Genomic DNA, 23,257 nt, shown 5'->3' with positions numbered 1-23,257 from the left:
AAAAGTAACATTGATCTTTATTCTTTGAGCTGGTAATATTAGCGAATGTTAAATGAGCCAGTAACTGAACTATACAATGGACCTAGCCCATTTGGATTGCTGGGCTGGTCTGTCTCCCATTGTCTGATAGTCCTGCCCGCGAACAGACACAAATTCAGTGACTTTGCTTAGGAAAGTCACACTGTAACTTTCTCTATGCTATCCACGTTTAATCAACATCTAACGAGACAGATTGATTCAAGGTGGTTTCTTCTTTCGTGCGATGCGACATCCTGCACGGCCACACGACCGGATCAAAGACTTGAACGCTCCATTCATCGCGCCAGACCTCCGTGGCTCTACGTGCGCTTCTCCGGCTGTCCAACAGCACTGTCGCGCAGGCATGTACTACCGTAGGCCTAGCTCGATCGTCATCCATGCGACGTCCATGTCTCAAACGGCGACGGCGGTGGCTGCGCAGGCACATACTAGTGCAGGAGAGAGTCACAACGCCGGATGCACAGTCCGTAGAAGGAAAGCAAGCTGGCAGCACTAATTGGAGACCGAGGAGGAAAGCAAGGGAGAGACAGCATGGCAAGCTGGCAGCAGCCCTGACGTGGAATCGTGCTCTTCTTGTTGCGCGACGGAAGAGAAGGGACGAGGGCCGCACTAATTGGAGACCGAGGAAGAGGCCACCAGAGCACCAACATCTAGAACGCATTCTCGGTATGCTCTCCGTGCGCTGTCGTGGTTGGTCCTCGTCTCCGCGCGGACACGCTACCGTTGTAGACGCGCCGCCTGCCATGGAGCGGTGCCCCTAGGCGTGCGAGTGTGCATGCAGTGTGATCTCCATGGGCAGATGTGTCCTGGCCTGAGCGTCGTCGTCTCGAGGACGCGCCCCTACCGCACGAGCGTGCCTACAGTGCCATCTCCACGCGCAGATGTGTCTCCGTCTGAGCGCCACCGCCTCGAGGATGTGCCCCGGTCGAGCGTCACCGCCACGTGGATGCACCCTTGGCCGTGCGAGCGTGCCTGTAGTGCCATCTCCACAGTCAGATGCGTCCTAACCAAGCGCCGCCGTAGAGGGGCCGCTCTCTAGCCGAGCAACGCCGCCTCAGGTACACACCTCCAGCGCCGCAACAACGCATCATCGACCCTATGTTGGCAGGCGGCACCTACGGCGGGTCGTCCTAGCCAGTTGATGTGGCTGTGCAGAAGACGACCATGCTCGCTGTGTTGGAAGCTAACAGTGGCTGATGGATGGGCCCCAAGTTGAGAGGAAGGATAGCCTTTGGATCTAATTTGAAGGGCAGAGATTGAAAAAAAGTTACATTGTGACTTTACATAGGAAAATCACTCAATCTGGATCCCCTGATAGCCAAAATCAACTCACTTTCTAGCTTAAGTGACACTTACAAGGGTTCCCACACCTTTCTCGTCCGTAAAAGTACACAAGTTCGAGCTGGAGAAGCCGTTAGCCCAACGAAAATACAAGGTCCCATGCTCTCTAATCCCGCAAAACCGCTTGATTCAGTGAAGCTCTACGGAGGAGGCGGGTAAAGCTTGTGTTTTCTCAGACCGTGTCCAAGGCCAGCTCTCGACGCGCCTCCACCCTTCGGCCTCCTCCCAGATCCGCCTTTCCCATTCTCCTGCACCTCTCGCGCTGCAGATCCGTCGTCTTCCTCCGTCCGTCTAGATTTGGGTTGGCTTCCTTCACCTCGTAGGGAGAGTGGCTGAGTGGGAGTGTCTGTTCTGTTCTCCAGAATCTATATCTTGCCAATTAGTACACGATCTCTGTAGCCTGTGCTACTTGCGGGTAGCTATAATGATTCACCTATCCTTGAGAAATTCTGATCGGACGTGGTCTGTTTTGATTGCATTGTGATTCTGGCAGTGAAACAATGGCGGTGGCGAGCCTCGGATTGGATGCTTGCTACTCATCTGTCTCGTGCCTTTCTTGCATAATGCTGCGACTATCCGCTTCGTGATCGACCGGGCGGAGTGCTTCTCCCACCACGTTGAGTACCAAGGGGATATGGTCCACGCATCCTTCGTTGTCATCAAGGCCGAGACGCCGTGGCATTATACCCAGGATGGCGTCGATCTTGTGGTATGGCATCTCTTCCTCATCTTCGTTCTCTGTAGTCTGTACTGTACCCAGCAGGTTTAGAATCTGTGGTAAAAGTTTGTCTGCTTTCAAGTTTACAGTTACAGTTGTTTTTGTTTGACAGTGAAAACATTTAGATTCAGCATAATAAATCAGAAATAACAAGGTGGGCAGTGGGCACAAAATGTAGTTGACATCTTACTATCCATTCAGTGTCAGCAGTACAACCTACTAGTTCAACTCATTTAGCTATGATCCCAATTTGCTTTTGGAGAGGGTAGTAAAGCTCTAGCATTAGACTTTATTCCTCTCTTTTAAGGATGGAATCAGTTGACCGGTTGGGGTTGGTTGGTTACCGGTTATTGTATTGTACTAGTCAGTAGAGTAGTCAGGACTCAGGATTGATTTCCAATAAATTAATTTGTTTTGTATCTTAGCCCATGTATATCTGATCAGCTATACAGAATGGACAAATATTTCATCTGTTAGTTCATGCTGAGGCGTCCATGATTTAATGTTATTAAGCAGTGATGCATTCAGATCTATTGTTTTGGCAATTCATATCTGTATTAATTCATTACCTTTTCATTCATATTACTTTATAATACAGTTATTACCATTTCTACTAATTAAGAAATTTATTATTTATTGACCAGATCCACTATAAAGCTGATTTGATCTTGATTTATGGTAGGTTAAAGATCCTAGAGGTGATCAAATCCATGATTGTTGTGACAAGACTAGTGACAAGTTTGAATTCATAGTTCACAAGAGGGCAGTCCATCACTTTTGCTTCACTAATAAGTCACCGTATCATGAAACTGTGGACTTCGATGTGCATGTTGGCCATTTATCATATTCTGACCAACATGCTAAAGATGGTACGACTTGAGTTTCTATATCCTTTTACGTTGTCTAACAAGAAAAGTGTCTGTTGATCCCTATTCATCTCCAAAAAAATGCATAGCATTTTAGCCCTTTATTCGAACAAATCGCGAAGTTGGATGAAGCCCTCTATAACATTCAATTCGAACAACATTGGCTTGAGGCCCAAACAGACCGCGAAGCAATATGTAAGCCACTCTTGTCATGGTCTCTTGTCGAAGTACTAATGAGTTGTAATATGTTATCCTTGTCCATGATATCCTTTCTATCGCCCTTTTCAAATACATACATATGCAATACTTCTCAGAACATTCGTTTGTCCCGCATTAACATGTTTAACCTACAATTCAAGCAAAAGGTTGCACAGCTATGTTCAACTAGAGTCATTGGATATATTAACAAATTGGGGATGCATATCTAGCTCCTCCACTATAAGCGCCATGAGAACACAAGAGTGCATGCCCAATCCTTTTGTGTGAACCTTACTGTTAGCAGAACACCTCCAATGGCTAGAGCTCTCCTATTCTTCAGTCAAACGCATGCCACGCACTCCACAGTGCCCATGTCTATCCATGCACTCGTCTGCTTAGACTTGGCCTCTGGCCATTATTGTAATTTATATATGTACAACACTTGAGATCAATACAATTGTTGGTTGATCATTCTTCCTTTCTACATGGTATCAGAGTCAAAGGATCATTTTATCAATCCCTTCTCCACCGCTTCTGCATCAATGGCGTTGTCTCCCTCACACTCTGCTACTTCCTCTTCCGATGATCTCCCTATCGACCCAGTCTCCGCTGTCGCCCTCTATGCAGTCTCTATCCGCTCTCACATCCCCGTCATGTTGGACATTGACGAGGCCAACTATGGCCAATGGCATTGCTTCTTCGACTCCGCACTCAGCAAGTTTGGTCTCTAGAGCCATGTCCTGTCGCCGACCCTGTCCGTCGAGCATGATGATGAGTGGCGCATGGTTGACTCCTGCACTGTCAACTGGATCTTACCTCTGTCCTAAGGCTGTCTTTGACATCATTCGTCAGCTGCGCACCACCGACTTCTCTCTGTGGCACACTATCGAGGGCCTCTTCCTCAATAACGAGCTACAATGCGTGGTCTACCTCGAGGCCAGACCGTGCTCCACGCAGCAGGGCGACCTATTGATCAATGACTAGTGCACCAAGCTCAAGCGTGCCGATCAACTTTGCTACATCGGCCACCCCATCTCCAAGTCGAGCCAAGTGTTGAATCTCCTCTGAGGTCTCAACCCTCGTTACCGCTACGTCAAGACGTTCATCACTTCCAAATTCCTGCCGCACACCTTCAAGAGTGCACAGTGCTTTCTCATCCTGTAGGAGCTAAGTGCCCAACATGACGCCAACATCGAAGCCGGGTAAGCTCTTGTTGCCACCCATGGGGGAGACCTTAGGTATGATGAGAAAGGAGAAGAGTAGCTCCTCCATGGGTGGTGGCGAGAGCCTGCGTGGCTTTGACATTGGCATCGTGTTGGGCACTTAGCTCCTCAAGGATGAGAAAGGAGCGTGCACTCATGAAGGTGTGTGGCGGGAATTTGGAGGTGATGTTCCGCTTAACATAACAGTAACAAGGGTTGAGACCTCGGAGGAGATTCAGCACCTAGCTCAGCTTGAAGACGGGGTGACCGATGTCGTGGAGTTGATCGGTGAGGCGGTTGAGCTTGGTGTAGTAGTCGTTGATCGATAGGTCACCCTACTGCGTGGAGCACGGTCTGGCCTCGAGGTAGATCGCGTGCTGCAGCTCGTTATCGAGGAAGATGCCCTTGATGGCGTGCCACAGAGATAATGTCGGCAGTGCACGACCGACAAACAATGTCAAAGATAGTGGTGAAGATCTAGTTGACGATGCAGGAGTCGACCATGCGCCACTCGTCGTCACAATCCTCGGACGGGGTCGGCGACTGAACATGGCTCTTAAGGCCGAACTTGCCAAGCGTGGAGTCGAAGAAGCAGCGCCATTGGCCATAGTTGGCCTCGTCAATGTCCTGCGTGATCAGGATGTGGGAGCAAATGGAGACCTCTAGGAGGTTGGCGGCGGAGGCCTGGTCGACGTGGAGATTGTCGTTAGCGGAAGCAGTAGAGTCCGAGGGAGACAACACCATTATTGTAGAAGTGGTGGCGAAGGGTTTTATAAGATGAACCATGGACGATGATACCATGTAGAAAGAAAGATTGATCAACAAACAATTCTATTGATCTCAGGTGTTCTACATATATAAATTACAACAGAGGCCTAGGCCAAGCCTAAGCAGGTGAGTGCGTGGACAAGTGCGTGAATACACGGACGAGCATGCTCTGCGGGTGCGTGGGCACCGTGGAGTGCGCGCTGGGCTCTTTCTACACTTACGTTTGGTTAGGCTCTTCCGATGCATAGTACTTGTTTCCATGACTTATCAGCTACCAGCTCAGTATTGTTGCTAAAGTTGCAATGTCTTCCTTCCATACCATGATGCAGTAAACGATAACATGAGCAGGAGGATAGTTCACAAGGCACTCTTTGAATCAGCTGGCCTTGTTGCAGCCAGCGTTGTGCAGATCTACCTCATGCGCCGCCTCTTTGAGCGTAAGCAGGGGAGTTGTAGGGTCTAATTCTATGGTAGTAGCTCTCCTTTTCCTCATTTGCAAAATGGACTGCATTGTGTTGTTGCAAGATTTAGTACATCCTATTTGTGTGTTCATGAATATGTTTTGTTCCAGAAATTTGTAATTAATTTGTTGACGCAGTATAGACCCTAGAAATGTTTTACTCATCCGTGTCTTCATCTCTAGGTATGTTTGTATACCTGAGTATCGTGGCAGCTTTTTTTCTTCTCTCTTCTGAAAAATAGAAATTTCTGGACTGAAAGGAACACTGCTACCTAAACCTGCTAGTAACCTATGTATGGCAACATCACGGATCATCTTTTCGGTATCAAGAAATTGCTTACTTTGAATCGTTTATAAGCTTCTCTGGCGCAGCCTTCACTATATTAAAATTTGACTGCTCGGAGTTCTTTTTTTCTTTGACTGCCTGGAGTTGGGAAACCTCGGATGATACCAATACCAAATCCGAGGAGGTAATGCAATACTGGTTTGTTGCAAGCACTTGGCCATGATAACTTTTTTTTAAAGCCATGAGACTGTTTTAAACTGATGTATAATTTGGAATGTGCAGCCTTGTTTAGTTCCAAAAAGTTTTGAGAAATTGACACTGTAGCATTTTGTTTGTATTTGATAAATATTATCCAATCATGGATTAACTAGGCTCAAAACATTCGTCTTGTCAATTTCGACCAAACTGTGCAATTAGTTTTTATTTTCGTCTATATTTAATACTCTATGCATACGTCTAAAGATTTGATGTGACGGTGAATGAACTAAACAAGGCCACAGTTCTCTTTGGAGTTTGGACTAGTATTGATTTGGTTCTGGAGAAAGATTTCACACACAAAAAAAATTATATACCATATAAACAGCAGCCGGAGGCTGGAGCTGATTGAGGAAAGCTTACTAGAGCCGAGCTCGAAGTTCAAACGAGGCTCGCTCGAGTTCGGCTCGTTGACAGCCCAGCGGCTCAGCCCTATCCCAGTTCCGTTCCGTGACCGTCCGTGCTGACCTCCGGCCTCCGGGCACTGGCGCACCGGCACCGCACAGGCTCTCTCCGACTCTCCGCCCCCGCCATGGCCATGGCCACGACCGCGGCGGCCGCCTGGCTCCCGTCGACCGCCTCCCGCCAGAGAGTCTTAGCCTCTCCGCTCCCTCCGTTCGCGGCCCCTATCTGCATCCACATGCCACGGCAGGCGCCGCCTCCTAGTACCATCCCCCACAAGCCGCGCCTCGTCGCCGCCTCTGCGCAGTTCGATTTCTCCAGAGGTACCGTACCTCACGTATTTTCTCTTCTCTTGTTGTTGCGACTTGCGAGGACGACTTGGATGCCATTATTTTGTTTCAGCTGCCAGGTGGGGCATTCTTCCTAACTGCAAAATTAGTAGTACTATTATTATATACCAAACTATATACATCTGAAACAATTTTATTTATTTAACCTGGCAGCATCACTTGTGTGACTGTGTCTGCTTGTCGTCACAACTAATCCATAGATTGTGGTCGCAACATGCAAATCTCGAAATCGCTTCTGAAGTCACAAGCAATCATCGAAACAATTTATTTATTCAACTTGCAAATCTTGAAATCGCTTCTGAAGTCACAAGCAATCATCGATGCATTGTCTGCTCACCCACTGCAGATTAACAGACAACATGGCTCAGCTGATGTATGTTTGCAGGGTTCTGTGATTCCATTCCATATCCATGCACTAAGATGACGCTAATTGTGCTAGTATAGTATTGTGTTAGGTTGTCATGTTAAGGGCCACTGGCAAACTAGACACAGTTAACACCTCATGTCAGACGTTCGTTGGTTTGTTATTTCTAGCTTCCTGGCACATCAAACAAACAATAGTCTGATTCTGGTACAATACTAAAACTCCCCCTCTTCACTCCTTGTCACCTCTCAGGATGCATTGCTGCTCCTGCGCTCAGCTTTCAGGGTTTAGGACCAAGCATCAAATATGAGCTGCAAACTGTACTGAATGCTAACCTAAAATGGCACCATTTACTATACCTAATATTGTCTTGCCTGCTGACTCTTCATTGATTTTGTACCTGATGAAATTATCTGTATACTTTGTAAACTGTCCTCATGTTGGGTTACATATATATTTCTATGGAGGCCTCTGTAGTTTTATTATCCTTCTAGGACTAGGAGCAGGATATGCTGACTGGTATTTTTTAGCGTAATGAAATATATCAAAAAAAAAACTTATTCTGCTATTCTCTTAACACTACATATATGATAACAGCTGTTCAAACAGCATGGAGGGTTGGTAACGATGCTGTGGAGGCAGGAAGTAATCTTGTCCCAGTATGTATTCCTTGGCCATTCATATCGCTTAAACTATCATCCTCTTAGCTCTGAAGAAAATGTTTTTTCCCCTGAAGTTTTGATCTCAAGAAAATGTACTGACAACAAGAAACTCTTGTTCTGCTTTTTCTTTAAGATTTGAAATTGGACTGATTATCCCCCTCTTATGTGTCACAGGGTTCAGTTCCACGACCAATTGCTAGGATAGGTGTTACCTTTGCCGCTATGGCAGTGGCCCTTTTCCTTGTTAAATCCGTTGTGTCCACTGCATTATTTGTTCTGGTAAGCAATTGCTACATTTGCGGTCTGATTCTCCTGCTGTTGATGATCAATGTGCTGTGCTTAATATTGACTGACAAATAGCAAATGTACCCTGCACTTCCAATAACTGTCATATTTGCGAGAGCTAAAGGCCATCCATTATACATTCCAGTCTTTTGCGGTTCAGTTTTGATGGTACTTGATAGCACCAAATGATGGGTCTTCTGGTCGCAGGCAATGATGGGCCTCATATATCTCGGCTTCCTGGCTATGAACCCAAAGGAGGCCTCCAGCTCTAGGTTGGATGAAGCAATGGGCGACCCATCGGAAGACCCTGTCGAAGAGGCCCGAAGGATAATGGAGAAATACAAGTAATGAACCTGTGCGAAGGTGTTGTACTCTCAGAGTTATAATTTGTCTGTAGAGTTTCGTTGCGTTAGGGATGTATGGGTGGATCTGATTTTAGCACACTACACCCAGTGATTTGATACATGTAAACATATAGTTGCACGGTTGAAATCGGTCTTTAGGACCAAATGAATCCTGCAAATCAACAAGAGGCTAACAACAATTTCATTCTTATATACTCCCTCCATCCCAATTCAAGAATCTTGAAGAGTCAAAGCATCTCAAGTTTGACCACCATTATAGAAGAAATTAGAAAGATTTATGACATCAAATAGATATTAATATGAAAATATAACTAATGAAGAACCTAATGGTACTTAGTTGGTGTCATAAACGTTATTATGTTATCATTAAAATTTAGTCAAACTTGAGATGTTTTGGCTCTCCAAGATTTTTGGAATGATTTATAATTCGGAATGAAGGGAGTATATAGTAATAATTATTCAAGCTTTATTTATCATGGAAACTTACTAGGTCTTATATATGTACATATTTAAAGTTTGTGATCTTAGAGCTGCACATTTATAGTTGTACAGTGCATAAGCTCAGTTACAATATACTCCAGTACTAGTAATTGGGCCTTGTTCAGTTGAGGAGATGGCCTTCGACTTTCCTTCAGTGCAGACGAACGGGCCTGTCGAACACCCAGCTGATATTGACGGATTGGGCCTCCTTTTGGGCCGCGCGGTCGTGGGCCAGCTCCTCCATCCTGCGGATCTTACGCGGCAGCCCGCACACGTAGTCTTGCGCGCGCCGCCCCTCGCCGGACAGCCCCTCGAGCTCCGCCACCTTCCACCTGCGCACGAAGTGCTCCACCATGTCGCCGTAGTCCGCCGCCGTGTACACCCCCGCGCGCTGCGCCACCGCTGAGAAGTGATCGAAGAGGTTGTCGTCGCGTCCGTCTGTCATGCGCTCGCCGGGCATGGTGACCTTGGCTCGCATCACGGCCGCGAGCGCCCGCACCACGCCGTCCGGGTCGCCCTCCAAGGACCTGGCGACGACCCTCGTGTAGGCGACCTCGTGGCGCTTCTCGTCGGCGGCGATGACCCCGCAGAGCTTGGCGAGGCAGGCGTCCCCGTGGAGCGCCGCGCGCTTGCCCGTGTGGGCGTGGGAGACGAAGGTGGCGCGCTCCTGGAAGGCGCCGTAGATGAAGCCGTGGTAGGGGCAGGAGGGCTCCAGCATGCTCATGCCACGGCGGAGGAGGTGGTGCACCGTCGTCTCCACCTGGCGCATGTCCACGCGGCCGCACAGGTAGAGGTACCGGTTGAGCACGTCGCCGTGGCGGTTCTCCTCGGCGGTCCAGCCGCGCAGCCAGCGAGCCCAGCCGTGGTCGTCGCAGCCGGTGGCGTCTACGATGCCGGCGCCGCCACCCGCCCGGTTCCCCATGGTCATGTACGCGGGCAGGCCTTCCTCCGTGATCATGTTGCCCACGAGGCACACGAGGAGCTCGTCGGGCACGCCGGCCGCGCGGGCCTGGAGCTCCGCCACCTGGGTCCGATGCTCCTCGGCGGTGGCGGCAGCGAAGGTGGGCAGGAGATCGGCGGGCTGCCATGCCTCGTCCACGGGGGTGAGCAGCGACAGCATCTGCTCCTCCACCCACCCGCCGTCCTCCCCCAGGTGCCGCAGCAGCAGCTCCTTTCGCTGGTCATCGTCAGAAAAGGCGGGTGCCGTTACCGTCGCTGCCATTAGGGCACGGCCGCGGCTGAGGAGGAGGTGTGCCGACGAAGCGGAGTGCTTCTTGTTGACCAGCGGTATCGTCGCGCTCGCCGTCCTCTTGCTGCTGCTGCTGGTGCTGAAGCAAAGCTTCTTCTTCACCGGCGGCGGCACCGGTGGTGATGATGCCCATGGCAGTGCCAGCATCGTCGTGAGCCCCGGCATGTCTGTCTAGCTCGCTCTTTGCTGCTGCTGCTGCTGCTGCTAGCTAGCTAGCTGATGGATATACAGGTACATATATATATACGAGGTGCAGCCGTGGAGGTTGCTGAACCTGAATACGGAGAGGTGTACACGTGCCCCCCGCGTCCTATAAGAGACGAGTGGTACGACTACTGGTGCTGGCTCAATGAATTGCATGTGCACGTCGTTGCACTACTTGTACGTGCTGCACACGGAATTACTGCACCGTGAACACTAGATTGATGCAACACACGTTAGACGTTACGTTTCTTGGGCTCCATCAGTACAGCGCTAGCTGCACACAACACAACGATATCTCCAGTGAAAGTGAATGCTCGAGTCTCCTGCGTCCCAGCTTGGCCATGTGCCAGTCGTCATTGGATGGGCGAACTGAAAGTGATGGAGCGTCAAGATGGATCGAAGCAATGGACTGATCCGCGGTTGCAAGTACAATCAGTTAGTGACACACATAGTAGTACAGTACTGCGTGTTCAATTGGATCACGAATTCAAGGGCTCACGTTGAAGTGTAGTGTAGGCTCCGACTGATTCAGCTACCACCAAAATATATATCTATCCATTCGTATAAATCCTTGCATTGTTGCATTGAGTTCACACATTCATGGAAGCATGTGCCCGGAATTGAATTAACGGAATGAATAACGATGGCTGCTGTAGTGCGGATGAATCACATCCCTTCCAAAAAAAATCGGGCGTAGACTCGTTAGCTAGCTAGCTAGCTTGATTAGCTGCCGGAAAGCTTGCGTAAGGATCGCCGTTGTTGCTCAGTTTGTCGTTGCCAGGGCGAGAAAACACAATCTGCAAAAATACGATATCCATTCGTATTCATGTTTACTGTTCGTATCAATCCATGAACAGACGTAGCTGTACGCATACCTGGTAATTCCCAAGTGTCCGTGACTTGAAACCAGCGGCGCAGTATATGAAGTAGTATTCCCATATACGGATGAATTTCTCATCGAAGCCCAGGGCCAAAATTGCACTGCAGAGGATCGGAGCAACATTTATAATCTGGTTAATATCAATAATAATCTATACCTTGCTAGAATGAATAACACACTGTATTCTCTTGCAGCGTTATATATTAAGACAAGGAGAGATACATGTATGCTAGTACATGCCAGCATCAGCCTGCACTGGTAGCTAGTAGCAAGCTGTGTACTTACTCCTTATTGACCATGAAGTTGTCCCTCCACTGTATCAGCGTTGGGTAGTAATGGTACCCAATGTTCTCAAGGTGCTCGATGCTGCACTCCAACATATTGGATCATCATCATATACTATAGTTAATCAGAAGGGATCATTATATAGATAGATGACTGGTGATGTTGTGTACCAGAGCCTTGATGCTGCAGACATGGCAGACGTGATCCGGGCCAACGAAGGGATGCAGCCCCCGGGGAAGATGTATTCTTTGATGAAGTCTGAGCTGCGCCTGTATTCCTCGTACCGTTCTTCTGGGATTGAGATGAACTACATCCGTGCAAGTTAGTCGATCACAAATCATGCAGTTGAGTCTGCGACGATGCATATAGAGAGTTCATTATGTGTACAGAATATAGATACCTGCAGGACAAATATGCCATCTTGAGCCAAAAGGGTCTCGCAGCAGCCGAAGAAATCGTCCATGTATTCGTGCCCAACACCTTCGATCATCTCGCTGAACCATCAACACATTTTCATGCATGCATCAGCTCCCTTGTTATATATTTTCAGTCATATATATCAGGAAACTGAATCAAGCTGCTATGTTACTTATAGCAGTCTCCACACTGCAAGAAATCAATTAAATCTATATATACAGCTAGTAGTACCAAGCACTGTACTAACCAAGAGATGATCCTGTCGTATTTGCGGTGTGTTGGTATTTGACGGTAATCACACAACATGAAGCTTATGTGGTCCTGCCATGCATAATCAATGTCAAACATTTTTTAAAAGAAAAATAAAAACAACCAAGATAATCATTAGCAGAACAAAAGGGGTACTGATTCACACTAACCTCTAAGCCAGCTTCTTTCACTTTTCTCTGTGCATATTTCAGTTGCTCCACTGATAATGTGATCCCAGTGTATTTGCAACCAGTTTGCTTCACCAATTGGATTGCTAAGCTGCCCCAGCCACAACCAATCTCAAGAACGTGGTGATCTCGCTCCACTTTAGCCTACAATCGATTTGGCATGAAGCACACTGGTGACCCATCTAATCATAATACACATGTATGCAAATAAAGCCTTGGACTGAAAGCACACACATGTATGCAAGTATTTACTATCAGACCAGTATAGTATATACTGGTGATCCAACAGATCAGGCATGCGTGAGTATATATGAAATTATTAGTTGTCAGACCAGTATTAACTAAATTGATAGTTTCGGTATGTTACCTTGTGGATTAGGAGGCAAACTTTCCGTAGCTGGGCTGCCTCTAAGCTTTCATCCTCCGTCTACCATATAAGGCATGCACATATCAAGAATCAGTACTTGATGGTACTAAAGTACTTTGTTTACAGGCTGGAAGACCAAGTTAGAGACGAGTGGCACTAGTTTTGCTTTCTCTCGAACACACGAGCGACACTAGGTAGTTGATCACAACACAAACCTTGAAGATGGCGCAAGAGTAAGTCATTGATGGATCCAGGAAAAGCGAGAAGAATTCATTACTCTGCATGAACATAGAAGAAAAATAATGAATGCAGAAGGAGAAACAAAATTGTTAGTCAACCTAGAGAAAAGCAAATGACTCTGCTAATTTTTGGAGGCATTATGAATGAGGGAAATTTTTCATAGGTATTGTAAACAAACATAGAGGGGAGCCTAAAGCAGAATGAGAAGTGCTAGCATTACTGACCAGATCATAGTGTTGAGAGATGTTTTGACGTGTTTGTGTGACAGAATTTTTCCTTGATATGTGACGCAGGAAGTATTTAGCGGAGGCAACCCCAGCTGTCAATAGCAGGGGTGTCCACCAACCCCTGACGGCCATACAAATTACATGTGTACATGATTACTTAGCAGTTTTTTTTGAAGGAAATACTTAGCAGTTGATTGTAGAATTTAGTACTAGAGTTCATATATACTGCTTGATTTTAATTTTAAAAATGGAGAAATTTGGAGGGGACTAACCTTTTACTTGCAGCACTGCTACTAGTCTTGTTTGCGTCCCTGTTTGCAATGAGAATCTGTAGCATGGATGTAATCCAAAATCAAACAGGAAACAACACCATATATGTACAAGTAATTAGGACTGTCTATGTACATGTACCAATTTGATCCCTAAAAAAAACATGTGCCAATTGTTTGACTTGACTATCTAGACTGTAAGATCTTACCAGGAAAAGATTTAGAAGACCTTCTCTCTTGTCTACAAATGAGAAATAACCGTTAATGTAGGCATCTGCCAAGCCAAGGTCTGCTTCAGTTGCAACCTGAAGAATGTATTTCAAGTGACGTGGATCAGAGCCAGCAAAAGTAGTGGGCCAGAACCGTGAGAAGAGAAAAGAGAACCTTCCAGTAAAACATGGGGTCATGTACTCGCAGGACAGATTTCACATGGCATTGTTTGCCCACTTCACCAAAACTGAACATAGTGCCTCCTTCTTCAAGCAAGCTAGACACAGAATTAATCAAGTCAGAGGAGTCACAATTAGACATTTTTGTGATATATTGGTCAATTGGTTGAACAACTCACACCAAGTTGCCGACGGATACATATTGACCAAGAAATCTTGCTACCAGAAGACGTGCCCCAGTCTCAGACCACGATGGGATCATCTGTTTTGGGTTCACCAAAAGGCCACTCTCCTTACCAAGCAAATTTTGAGCTGCAGCTTTCCCAGCCTGCAGGCATGCATCAATTCCTATGTCATATTGAAAATTGCATTCCAACATACTTTATACTTGTACATGGAGCCACAAAAGTAAAAATCCTATCCAAACATTGGTAGCCAGGTTGTGTGTCGCAGATTGTAGTACAGTACCTTGAGTCCATCTTCATGGAAGCCATAACCTGTTATCCAATCAGAAGATAAATAAATTTTAGAACTAATTACAGTGTTCTAATTGCTGATATGCTTACAAATAGTTGGCAAATTTTGCTAGAGAACACTCCTACTTGGTGCCTTTTGATGAAAGCACTAAAAAATGATCTTTGTTGTTGCTACAAAAGCATACGTATTTTCTGCAAGACACAATCTAGTATACTGCAGCAAAGATGAGTAGTTCATTTGCTCTAGGACACTGGACTTTTGTAATTGTCCAACAGCAAAGATCCATTATTCTTTGTCTTTCAGAAAAAGCCGCAAAGTCAGAGTGTCCTTGATTTTTTTTTATAAAGGAAGCTTTCATTAGTTTCAAAACAATTACATCAATTGATACAACTATCTCGAGATCACTTCCAACCTCTGCATTTTGAATGCACACAGCCCACACAGCATTTTGAAATAAAACAGACACACTAGCTTAATTGATGCAAGCCATGTACGTCTTTCAGCGCCTTGAATGTCCTTGACGCAAGCCATGTATGTATTACTAAAAGGTTAATTGATGGAGTAACTTACCTTGGTATGCCCCGCAGAACCAAATTCCTCTGTTTCCTTGAATGTGATGAAGCTCAAGAGAAGCCTTTGCGGCAGCCACAGACGGGACAGGGTGGCTAGTGTACCATTTAAGCAAGACATGATCTGGGACATGAGGAGGATTCAGTGTCACCAGAAAAGGCCTGCCTGTAGATTCTATGTTCTAGAAAATATTCCAGTAAGGATCTATTAATCAAAGTATATAGTGGTATATACATACATATATTAAGCAAAAAATACATTGCTAGTTGCTGCTATCCATGTTAAGGCAAGGTAACTACCTGAAGCAGATTTAGCCAGTAGGTTACACAAACCCCCTTGCTTGTCGTGCCCAGGAAGTTCCAGGAACTCCAAGCAGACGAACTCCGTGGCATCAAGCTTTTATCGGAATGGAGGTATATATCACTGCAGTGAAGGTGCAGATGGAGATCAGATCCAACCAAACAAACCTAGATCTATAGGTGCATAGCATGCATTACCTGTAGACATACTGAAAAGCTCCTAGGATTCTCAATTCTTCGTGTGTTGCTTCAGCTCCTAGAATCTTTAGAGCATCAGGTGCGTGGACACCAAATATGACTCTGTCATATGTCTCCTCTGAACCATCAAACACTGTAACCCTGAAACCTGAGGCAAACAAAACAATACCGATCACTTGCTTTGGATTAGTAACCAGATGATAATCAGAAGAAATACTTGATAGAGAGCTTGCATTAGCAGTACCTCCCTCAGAACTTGAAACAGATTTGATTTCGCAGCTTGTTTTAATTTGGCAACCCATACTTTCCAACTCCTCCCTTACCTGCTGGTGTGCACTAGTTGAATTGATCAATCATCTAAGGAGGGTGAAGAAGGAAAAGGGACTACAGGACAGCACCTTGTGCACATAGGAGTGCGAACGACCTTTCACTGTGAGCCACTGGGGGCGACCGAACAACTGAATGCATAGTTAAAATGCAAGAGAAAAAATTAGCATCCATGACAAAAAATTAGTCAGCCTAATTAACAAGCTTGTTCACCTGAAGAAGATGATGGTTACGGCAGAATGAGAGCACAAAGAAAGCAGAGAATCCGAACACTCCTTGCGATGGACATGACCATATACACGCACAGATTGGGATCTGCAGCAAAGCAAATATGCCATTTTAATCTGCTGCAAACTTAAAACATATAGACAAATAAAGAACAGAGGTGTACAAGGTAAGCCTCTTGGAAGAACTGAGAATATCCATGAGACTGAATGAATTGCCCAAGGGTCTCATTCCGGTCCATATCAGGGTTGTTTTCATGGTCCTCCAAGTACCTGCAAAAACAAGCATCAGTTCTGGGTTATTATATATCAGTTGAGAGCATAGTTAATTCTAGTTATTCGGAATGAGATCGAGATGTATTATCACTTGAGAGCATCGTTCTTGAACTTGAGTATCTCACGAATCATGCGCCAAAAACTAGGGCTCAGTGCATTGCTTTTCTGTGCCAAGAGGCCTGAGATACCATTGCGGCTGCCCCACTCGCATCTGCTGGCGCTGGTCCCCAATTGTGTGCTCACTGAGAAGGACATGTCGGATATCTCCATCTCCACTCCGAGCCCTTCAAACCATTCCAGCATGTTTGGGTATGTAACCTGACATTTAGTGCATTAATATGTCACAAGCTCTATGGTATACGAATGAAACAATATTTGCAACAAGTAAATTCAAATGGTGCACCATTTTTTTGTAATTGGTGCACCACTGGTCAAAATTGAAAATCATGGCAAATCCCAAATTTCTCACTTACTGGTAAAACTAATAGAAAACTATACACTTAAGTTATCATTCCATTTATCTGCAAATCTTACCAAGTTGATCAAGGAGCTCTACCCTGTCACTTTTTTATGGATCAATAATGAGGTGTTCTAGCATTTTAGCACCGAACAATGTTGTGTTTGCCATGTGGGCAGGACACACTCTGATGTGAGGTTGATTAGGGCTGTGTGAATTATAAACAGAGGCTATCTGACTAATGTGCTCACCGCACATCATGACGTGCATTGCCTTACAATGCCACTGACATGCAGGCCACCCTATGTTAGTTTTGTTTCCTGATCATGCAAGTCAATTGTTCTGCAAGGTAGATACATACTTCAAACATGCAATCATCTTTTTTGCTTTACCAGTAGATGTGCAGTTTTGCTCGCTCGTGCATAATACAGCCCAAGATTAGCCATATAATAACTAATGTGCACTGGTCATTTGCAAATGTGACCTGTCAGTTCCTGTCAAATATGACTAGTGCATATGGCTAGTGCATTGAGAATGGTCAAGGTCAAGTGTAGTTTCGCAGAGTAGAAACTTAAATGTAGTCTATTTTTCAGATAGTTTGCCAACAAACAACTTGTTTTGCGGAAATTAAAGGATTGAGAATAGTGCATAAATACGGACCAGGAGAGAGCAAAGCCAGACTGCCAGAGTTCAAGCGACGAACTGAACTGCTGGTGGTCAGGCATAAGCTCGAGGCTGAAGCTGACACTAACCGTGGTTAGTCAGCTCGTTGACGATGGTCCAGATCTTGGTGCGGTTCGCCAAGCCCTCGACCTCCTTGGCAGTGGCAACGTCTACGAGGTCGAGCACACGGCCGTCCACCTTGAGCTGCATGGGGTTTCGCCGACTCCGCCTGTCCATGGGGCACTTCTCCATGGTCGACCTGGCGGTCCACCACGCTGCAATTGAGCGCCATTGATCACCGTGCAGAGAGGGTAGGAGTATGCGCGCGGTGTGCCTCACAGGCATTAAGACGAACGCCTGAGGTGCACGGGCATGGGGCGCGACGAAGACGCAAATGAACGCACGGGCATGGGGCGTGGAGTGGATCCACATCCACCACCGGCGCCGGGTCAGTTAGTTTGTCGTGTACTCCTCCTACTTGGTTCCTCATGTGGCTTGGCCGACCGCGGACCGGCCATTGCTCAGCAGAAGCCGTTGCTCCGTCTTCGACGCCGGATTGTTCCTTTGCGGCGGTTGTGTCCCGCCTGGCTTGTTCTCACCCCGGTCGCGATCCGTTCGCCGCCGCTCCGGATCTGTGCTGTCCACCTCGCACCGCCGCCGGTTTGGTGGAGACACCCTTACTATTGTTTTCCTCTTGTTTTTTTAGGAGACCCCTTACTATTTGATTGGGTCAAAGAAGACGAGCGGTTGAGGAAGCAGAGAAGAGTCAAAGTAACATGCGTGCGTCATCTATGTTAGTCTCGGATAGTTTTAGCAGATTGTTGGACGTACAGTACTCCCTCCGATCTTTTTCTACAGTAAGCAAATGACAATATTGGTGCTCAGCTGTTACCGATGCCAAGCTATCCACACGGTGTCGCGTGTCGGATTGCCTCGACCAATGGCTACCATGCACCAGGCCTTGGTGGCTTGGTCACCCACTGTGTTGACGGAAGTGACAGCGGTGATACCGACCGTTGGCGTTGCGATTGTTACACGAGAGCAACTCCAGCACTAAAAAAACAGGGTTTATTTTTCATTTGGATGCTCTCTTACTTTTTGGGTGCTCAAAATTTTTGTTTCTGTTCCAACAGCACCTCAAATGAAGATCTCCAAATCTAAATTGGCAGATAATAACATATGGGACCCACTTGCCATTGGGTCAAATCTTTCTTCTCACATCCTCCACACAGAGGCCATGATGCAAAAGAGATGAGAGCTCTCGTGCATCGGGGGCAGCGCCCACATGGCAGGGAAGGGGCCACGTCGGAGTTACGCACCGGCGAATCCGCCCAGCGGTGGAGGTCGAGGGTGGAGGGAGGGAGCGCGGTAGTGGAGATCGACGATGGAGGAAAGTGGACGAGGCTGCGTCTGTACAGTGTGGAGGTAATAGCCACACCACACAGGATGAGAGCTGAGGTATTGGGCCAACAGGAATGGGGTTTGCTAGGGAGATTTGGGTGCCCACTCCAAATTGGGGGCTCTAGTACAGGCCTTGCTGGAGTGTTATTTTTAGCCTGAGCACTCATATTTAGCTATGGAAGCTTAAGTAGAGGCCTTGTTGGAGTTGCTCTGAGACGGCAAAAAAATCTAGCCTTTTCGTTTGAGCTGTCAAATCTGTCAGTTATTTAGTAATGTTTTTTTCTCACAATAAATTAGCGAACATACTTAAAGCTTGTTCGCTTATTGTATAAGTCGTACTTTTTTCCCCGCCAGCGGTGTTTTATACACCTCATCTCCATCAGACCATCTTGATTCTCGCATTGCACATGTTTTTTTCAATTCCACTTTGCACAGGTTAGTGATGGCATAAGCATCTTTAGTATTGTTCGCTTGGTTGATAAGTCATGATTGAGAGCCTGTTAACTTGTCTGAAAAGCTATGCGGTGAAATATTGTTTGCTGATTTATTGTGAAAGAAAAATAATGCTCAATGATTGACAGATTTGGCATATAAGCTAAAACGAATGCATGTCTCTTGCGAAGCCTGTCCTTTATATGGACAGATTATTGTTGGGGCCAATATAGTGTATATAATTTCCTTTATTTTTCTTAAAATAATGAATAATTTGAACTCCTTAATATATATTTGAATAACCATTAGCTTAATAATATATAGACTATTACATATATGTATTTAGCATGATGAGTAGATTCGCATTTAAAAATACTTTTGTATATATTGTGTAAATTTTATAGCCACGACCGATGCAGTATAAAACCACCAAGTATGATCTTGATGTGACCTCACCAAGTCAAACTAGGCTGTATAAATATGTATAGAGTAGATTATTTAATACTCACTCCAATCCTTTTTATGAGGTGTATTATGATTTGAGTAAGTTTTTAGAAGTATACTTTGACCATTAGTTGTTCATACAAGACACCATCAATGGTCACAAAATCAAAAATCGTTTTGAAAAATGTGTGGAATGTGAAACCACTGATGTAACTCTTATATACTACTCCAATTATTAATTAAATATGTATATAACTTAACCAATTATTAAACCACGGAGAAAAATAAACTCTTAAATACTGCATAAACATGTATACAACTTAATCCATTATTAATTAATATTTGTGAACTTTGAATTTTATAGTCTTAATATACCCTCTATGTTTTGGAACGGATGACGTACGGCAATATATATAGATTCTAAAAAATAAATAAATGTATGGACAGGAAGAGGGGTACACAGTAACACAGAGATGTGGACTGGTCCTCGGAAAATACTAAGTGAGGCCGACAGCATTCCTAATAACCACGCTAATCTTCTGCTGTTAATAGTAGCCATAGCTACTGGACACCGTCGCAATCAAGCAATGTGACAAGTCGTAGAATATAGTATGGTACATGGTCTTTTCTAGAGAAAATATAACTACTACATGTGGGATATAGATGCCTAGAAAAAGGGAGCCAACCCACCAGAAGGTGTTGGCATTTTGGGCTCTCGCGTTTTGCTGGTAACCACGTGAGGTCGTAAGGTCACTGCTGCCTCCACGTCGCCTCGATATCGCACGGCACCGTTTCCCGGTCCCATATGTTTATATTGGCGTCGTTTAGCTAGCACGGCTCATCAGTAGAGCTGTATCTTTTTTAGCTTTACGAACAATTTTTATGATGAAGCTAAAACTGTTTGGAAATCTATTTAGCAAAAGCTCTATGTATATAGATTTTCTTAAATCATGCTCCGAGAGAGAATCTTGCATAGGGCCTATAAGTGGATGGTTAGACTATAAAAAGCTACTATTTTTAGCTTCATTCAAGACGATTTAAATAGTAATGAAGCTATTTTCAAAAGGTCCATTTGATAAAAAAAAACAGTTTAGAACAACTCACGAAGTTGTGCCAAACAGGATCATGATTATATCATTATGGATTGCTAGCTTGATGGTTTATTTGCATCTTATTATCGAGCAACTAATCATGGAACGATAATTAACCAATCCACGTTTTTATCCGCTAGTTCTGCCAACCATGAACAGGAAGAATAAATACGGAAAACGGAAATGAAAAGAGAATGATTGCTCGGCTAAATCGAAAACAAAAGATCAGTTGTTGAAACCGCGCGCCTAAAAGGGAGGAGGGAGAGCTGTTCACGCCGAATGGCACATAATGCCCGTGGATATATACATATACGCCGCAGCGCACACGAGTAGCACTAGGAAAGCTCAAAGCAGGCATATAGATGGAGAATTGCTGCCGGGCATGCCGCAGACCATGACGACGCCGGGCATGCATGCAGATGCAGACGTACCCGGTTGAAGACCATGAAGCCGAGGTCGAGCTGCACGGTGCCGCCGCCGTCGGCGTCGTCGTCCTCGACGGCCACGGTCCTGGCGTGCCCACCGAGGTAGTCCTCCTTCTCGTACACGGTCACGGTCGCGCCGCCGCCGCCGCCGCTCCTCGCCAGCTCGTGCGCCGCCGCCAGCCCGCTCACGCCGGCGCCCACCACCGCCACTCTCATCCTGGGCCTCTCTATCTCTACCGTACCTAATCTCGTCCAGGATTGGATTCGCCAGCAGCAGCCACTCTCTCGGTCTCAGTCCTGGCGCGCGCCCTCCACTTTTAGGCTTGCCCGTGTGTGATGGGTTGGTTGGTTTTGTGGGGTTGCCTTGCCGCTGGCCGCTGTGGGCGCAAGGAGGCCGGCCCAGTGGGACTGGGAATCACGCGCGCGCGCACCGCGCACCACGGCACCAGGCACAGCTTAAGTACAGCTAGACCGACGTGTCTGGACTCTGGATGCGATACGCGGACCAGCTCTGTTTGCTAGTATTTCCGACATGCATGCATGCATTCCTTCGCCCCCCCACCCCCGCGTAGTCCGTAGATGCATCCCGTCGTTTGCTGCTGCGTGTTTCAAACTTTTCTTCAGTCTCCGGAACAGTCAGGAGTACTAGCTACAGTGTTTTTAAATACGGTAGATGCCTAGTCAGTGCACCGTTTCGTTTATTGTGATATTCATTATTTGTCCATATATTCACGTATACGGGTGTGTTGATGTGTGAGTTTAGAAAGTGGTAGCTTATGAATGACTAATGAGCCGTCCTGCATGCAAGAACGACAAACTTGCACTACTAAAAGTGGAATAAAAATATGGTACTATTAGAAGTCAGTTGTACCATCTAACAAAGCAGTATTCCCTCTATTTCATTAAAAATATTGCTTTTAACTTTTAGATTTTTTTATTTAACTGTTCGTTTTATTTAAATTTTTATATAAATAGTCAAATAAATAAATTATTGTTAAAGTATTTTTATTGACAAAACAAGTCATAAAAAATAAATAATACTTATACCAAATTTTTTAATAAAATGAATGGTTAAATAAAAAAATTTAAAAATCAAAATAGTAGGACGGAGAGAGTATATACGAAGAACAATGTCAATTAATTACAGGAAGGACAAAATATGGCTTAAGCTAGGACGGATTGATATGCACTGGTGGAACGCCTAGTGAGGCCATGCCGAGCTCTGCAACCCCCCCCCCCCCCACACCCCACCCCCACTCCCCTAGGCTAACAAAACTTAATGAAGATTTGTGTATATTTTGATTATTTGCATGTCTAGGTAATCAGTTTATCTGAGGAGCTAGATATTCAGTTTACTTATCTGCAAAATGTGCATGTAATGGCCTCATGGCCCATCTATCTCCAACAAGTAGAATTAGTTGGCCTCAAAACTATGATTAATCTGGCAATAAACATAGTATACTCCTATTATCTAAGGAAAATTGAGCTCCCCTCCCCCTGATTATGGGTCAGGCTCTGCCACTATTGATATGAAAAATGATGTAAAAGGAACACCATAGTCTTCTCGATGTGCTGCAACAGGTGATGGCATGTTCTCCATATGCTAACTTTGGTCCTAGGAAACAATAGTGGATAAAGTAATCATCAAGCAACAGAGTGGTTTGATATCATAAATGATGAACACGTGAATATGACACTCTACATTGAGTTATATCCCTCCCCCATCCCACTGAGAAAGAGAGAATTAATGAATCCTAAGGCAAAGGGGCAAGAAACACAAGGTCAAACCACTCTTCATCTAGTCTTTCTATCTGCACTATTATGGACAGTCCAATAATGAGAAAAGTGGATTCAGTTATCAACTGGTCCTATCAAAAATAGAATTGACTATGGATTCGATCCATAGCACATGACTTCATAAAATCTATAAGCTTTTCCCTATCTAAATCAAGTGGGTTTCCATGAAGA

The 23,257-nt window shown here is 45.6% G+C and overlaps 3 protein-coding genes and 1 pseudogene across 3 annotated transcripts; 2 read left to right on the top strand and 2 right to left on the bottom strand.

Moving 5' to 3' along the window:
• Window positions 815-5,595, top strand: LOC110432756 (transmembrane emp24 domain-containing protein p24beta2-like). Its single transcript, XM_021453562.1, has 5 exons — window positions 815-1,030; window positions 1,895-2,089; window positions 2,781-2,967; window positions 3,052-3,159; window positions 5,462-5,595. Exons 1-5 carry the CDS (start codon window positions 815-817, stop codon window positions 5,593-5,595), a joined length of 840 nt encoding a protein of 279 aa, XP_021309237.1.
• Window positions 6,533-8,753, top strand: LOC8058976. Its single transcript, XM_002462591.2, has 4 exons — window positions 6,533-6,858; window positions 7,847-7,908; window positions 8,086-8,190; window positions 8,404-8,753. The coding sequence occupies exons 1-4, from the start codon at window positions 6,666-6,668 to the stop codon at window positions 8,542-8,544; spliced, it is 501 nt and encodes a 166-aa protein (XP_002462636.1). The 5' UTR covers window positions 6,533-6,665; the 3' UTR covers window positions 8,545-8,753.
• Window positions 8,879-10,770, bottom strand: LOC8058975 (acyl-[acyl-carrier-protein] desaturase 4, chloroplastic). The gene has a single exon (XM_002460450.2). The coding sequence runs from the start codon at window positions 10,453-10,455 to the stop codon at window positions 9,193-9,195; it is 1,263 nt and encodes a 420-aa protein (XP_002460495.1). The 5' UTR covers window positions 10,456-10,770; the 3' UTR covers window positions 8,879-9,192.
• Window positions 10,947-21,716, bottom strand: LOC8058974 (annotated as a pseudogene).

This window comes from Sorghum bicolor, chromosome 2 (assembly GCF_000003195.3).
Source record: "Sorghum bicolor cultivar BTx623 chromosome 2, Sorghum_bicolor_NCBIv3, whole genome shotgun sequence".
NCBI classification, from domain to species: domain Eukaryota; kingdom Viridiplantae; phylum Streptophyta; class Magnoliopsida; order Poales; family Poaceae; genus Sorghum; species Sorghum bicolor.
Note: the sequence above shows the minus strand (reverse complement) of the source record. Positions and strands in the feature narration are given on the sequence as shown.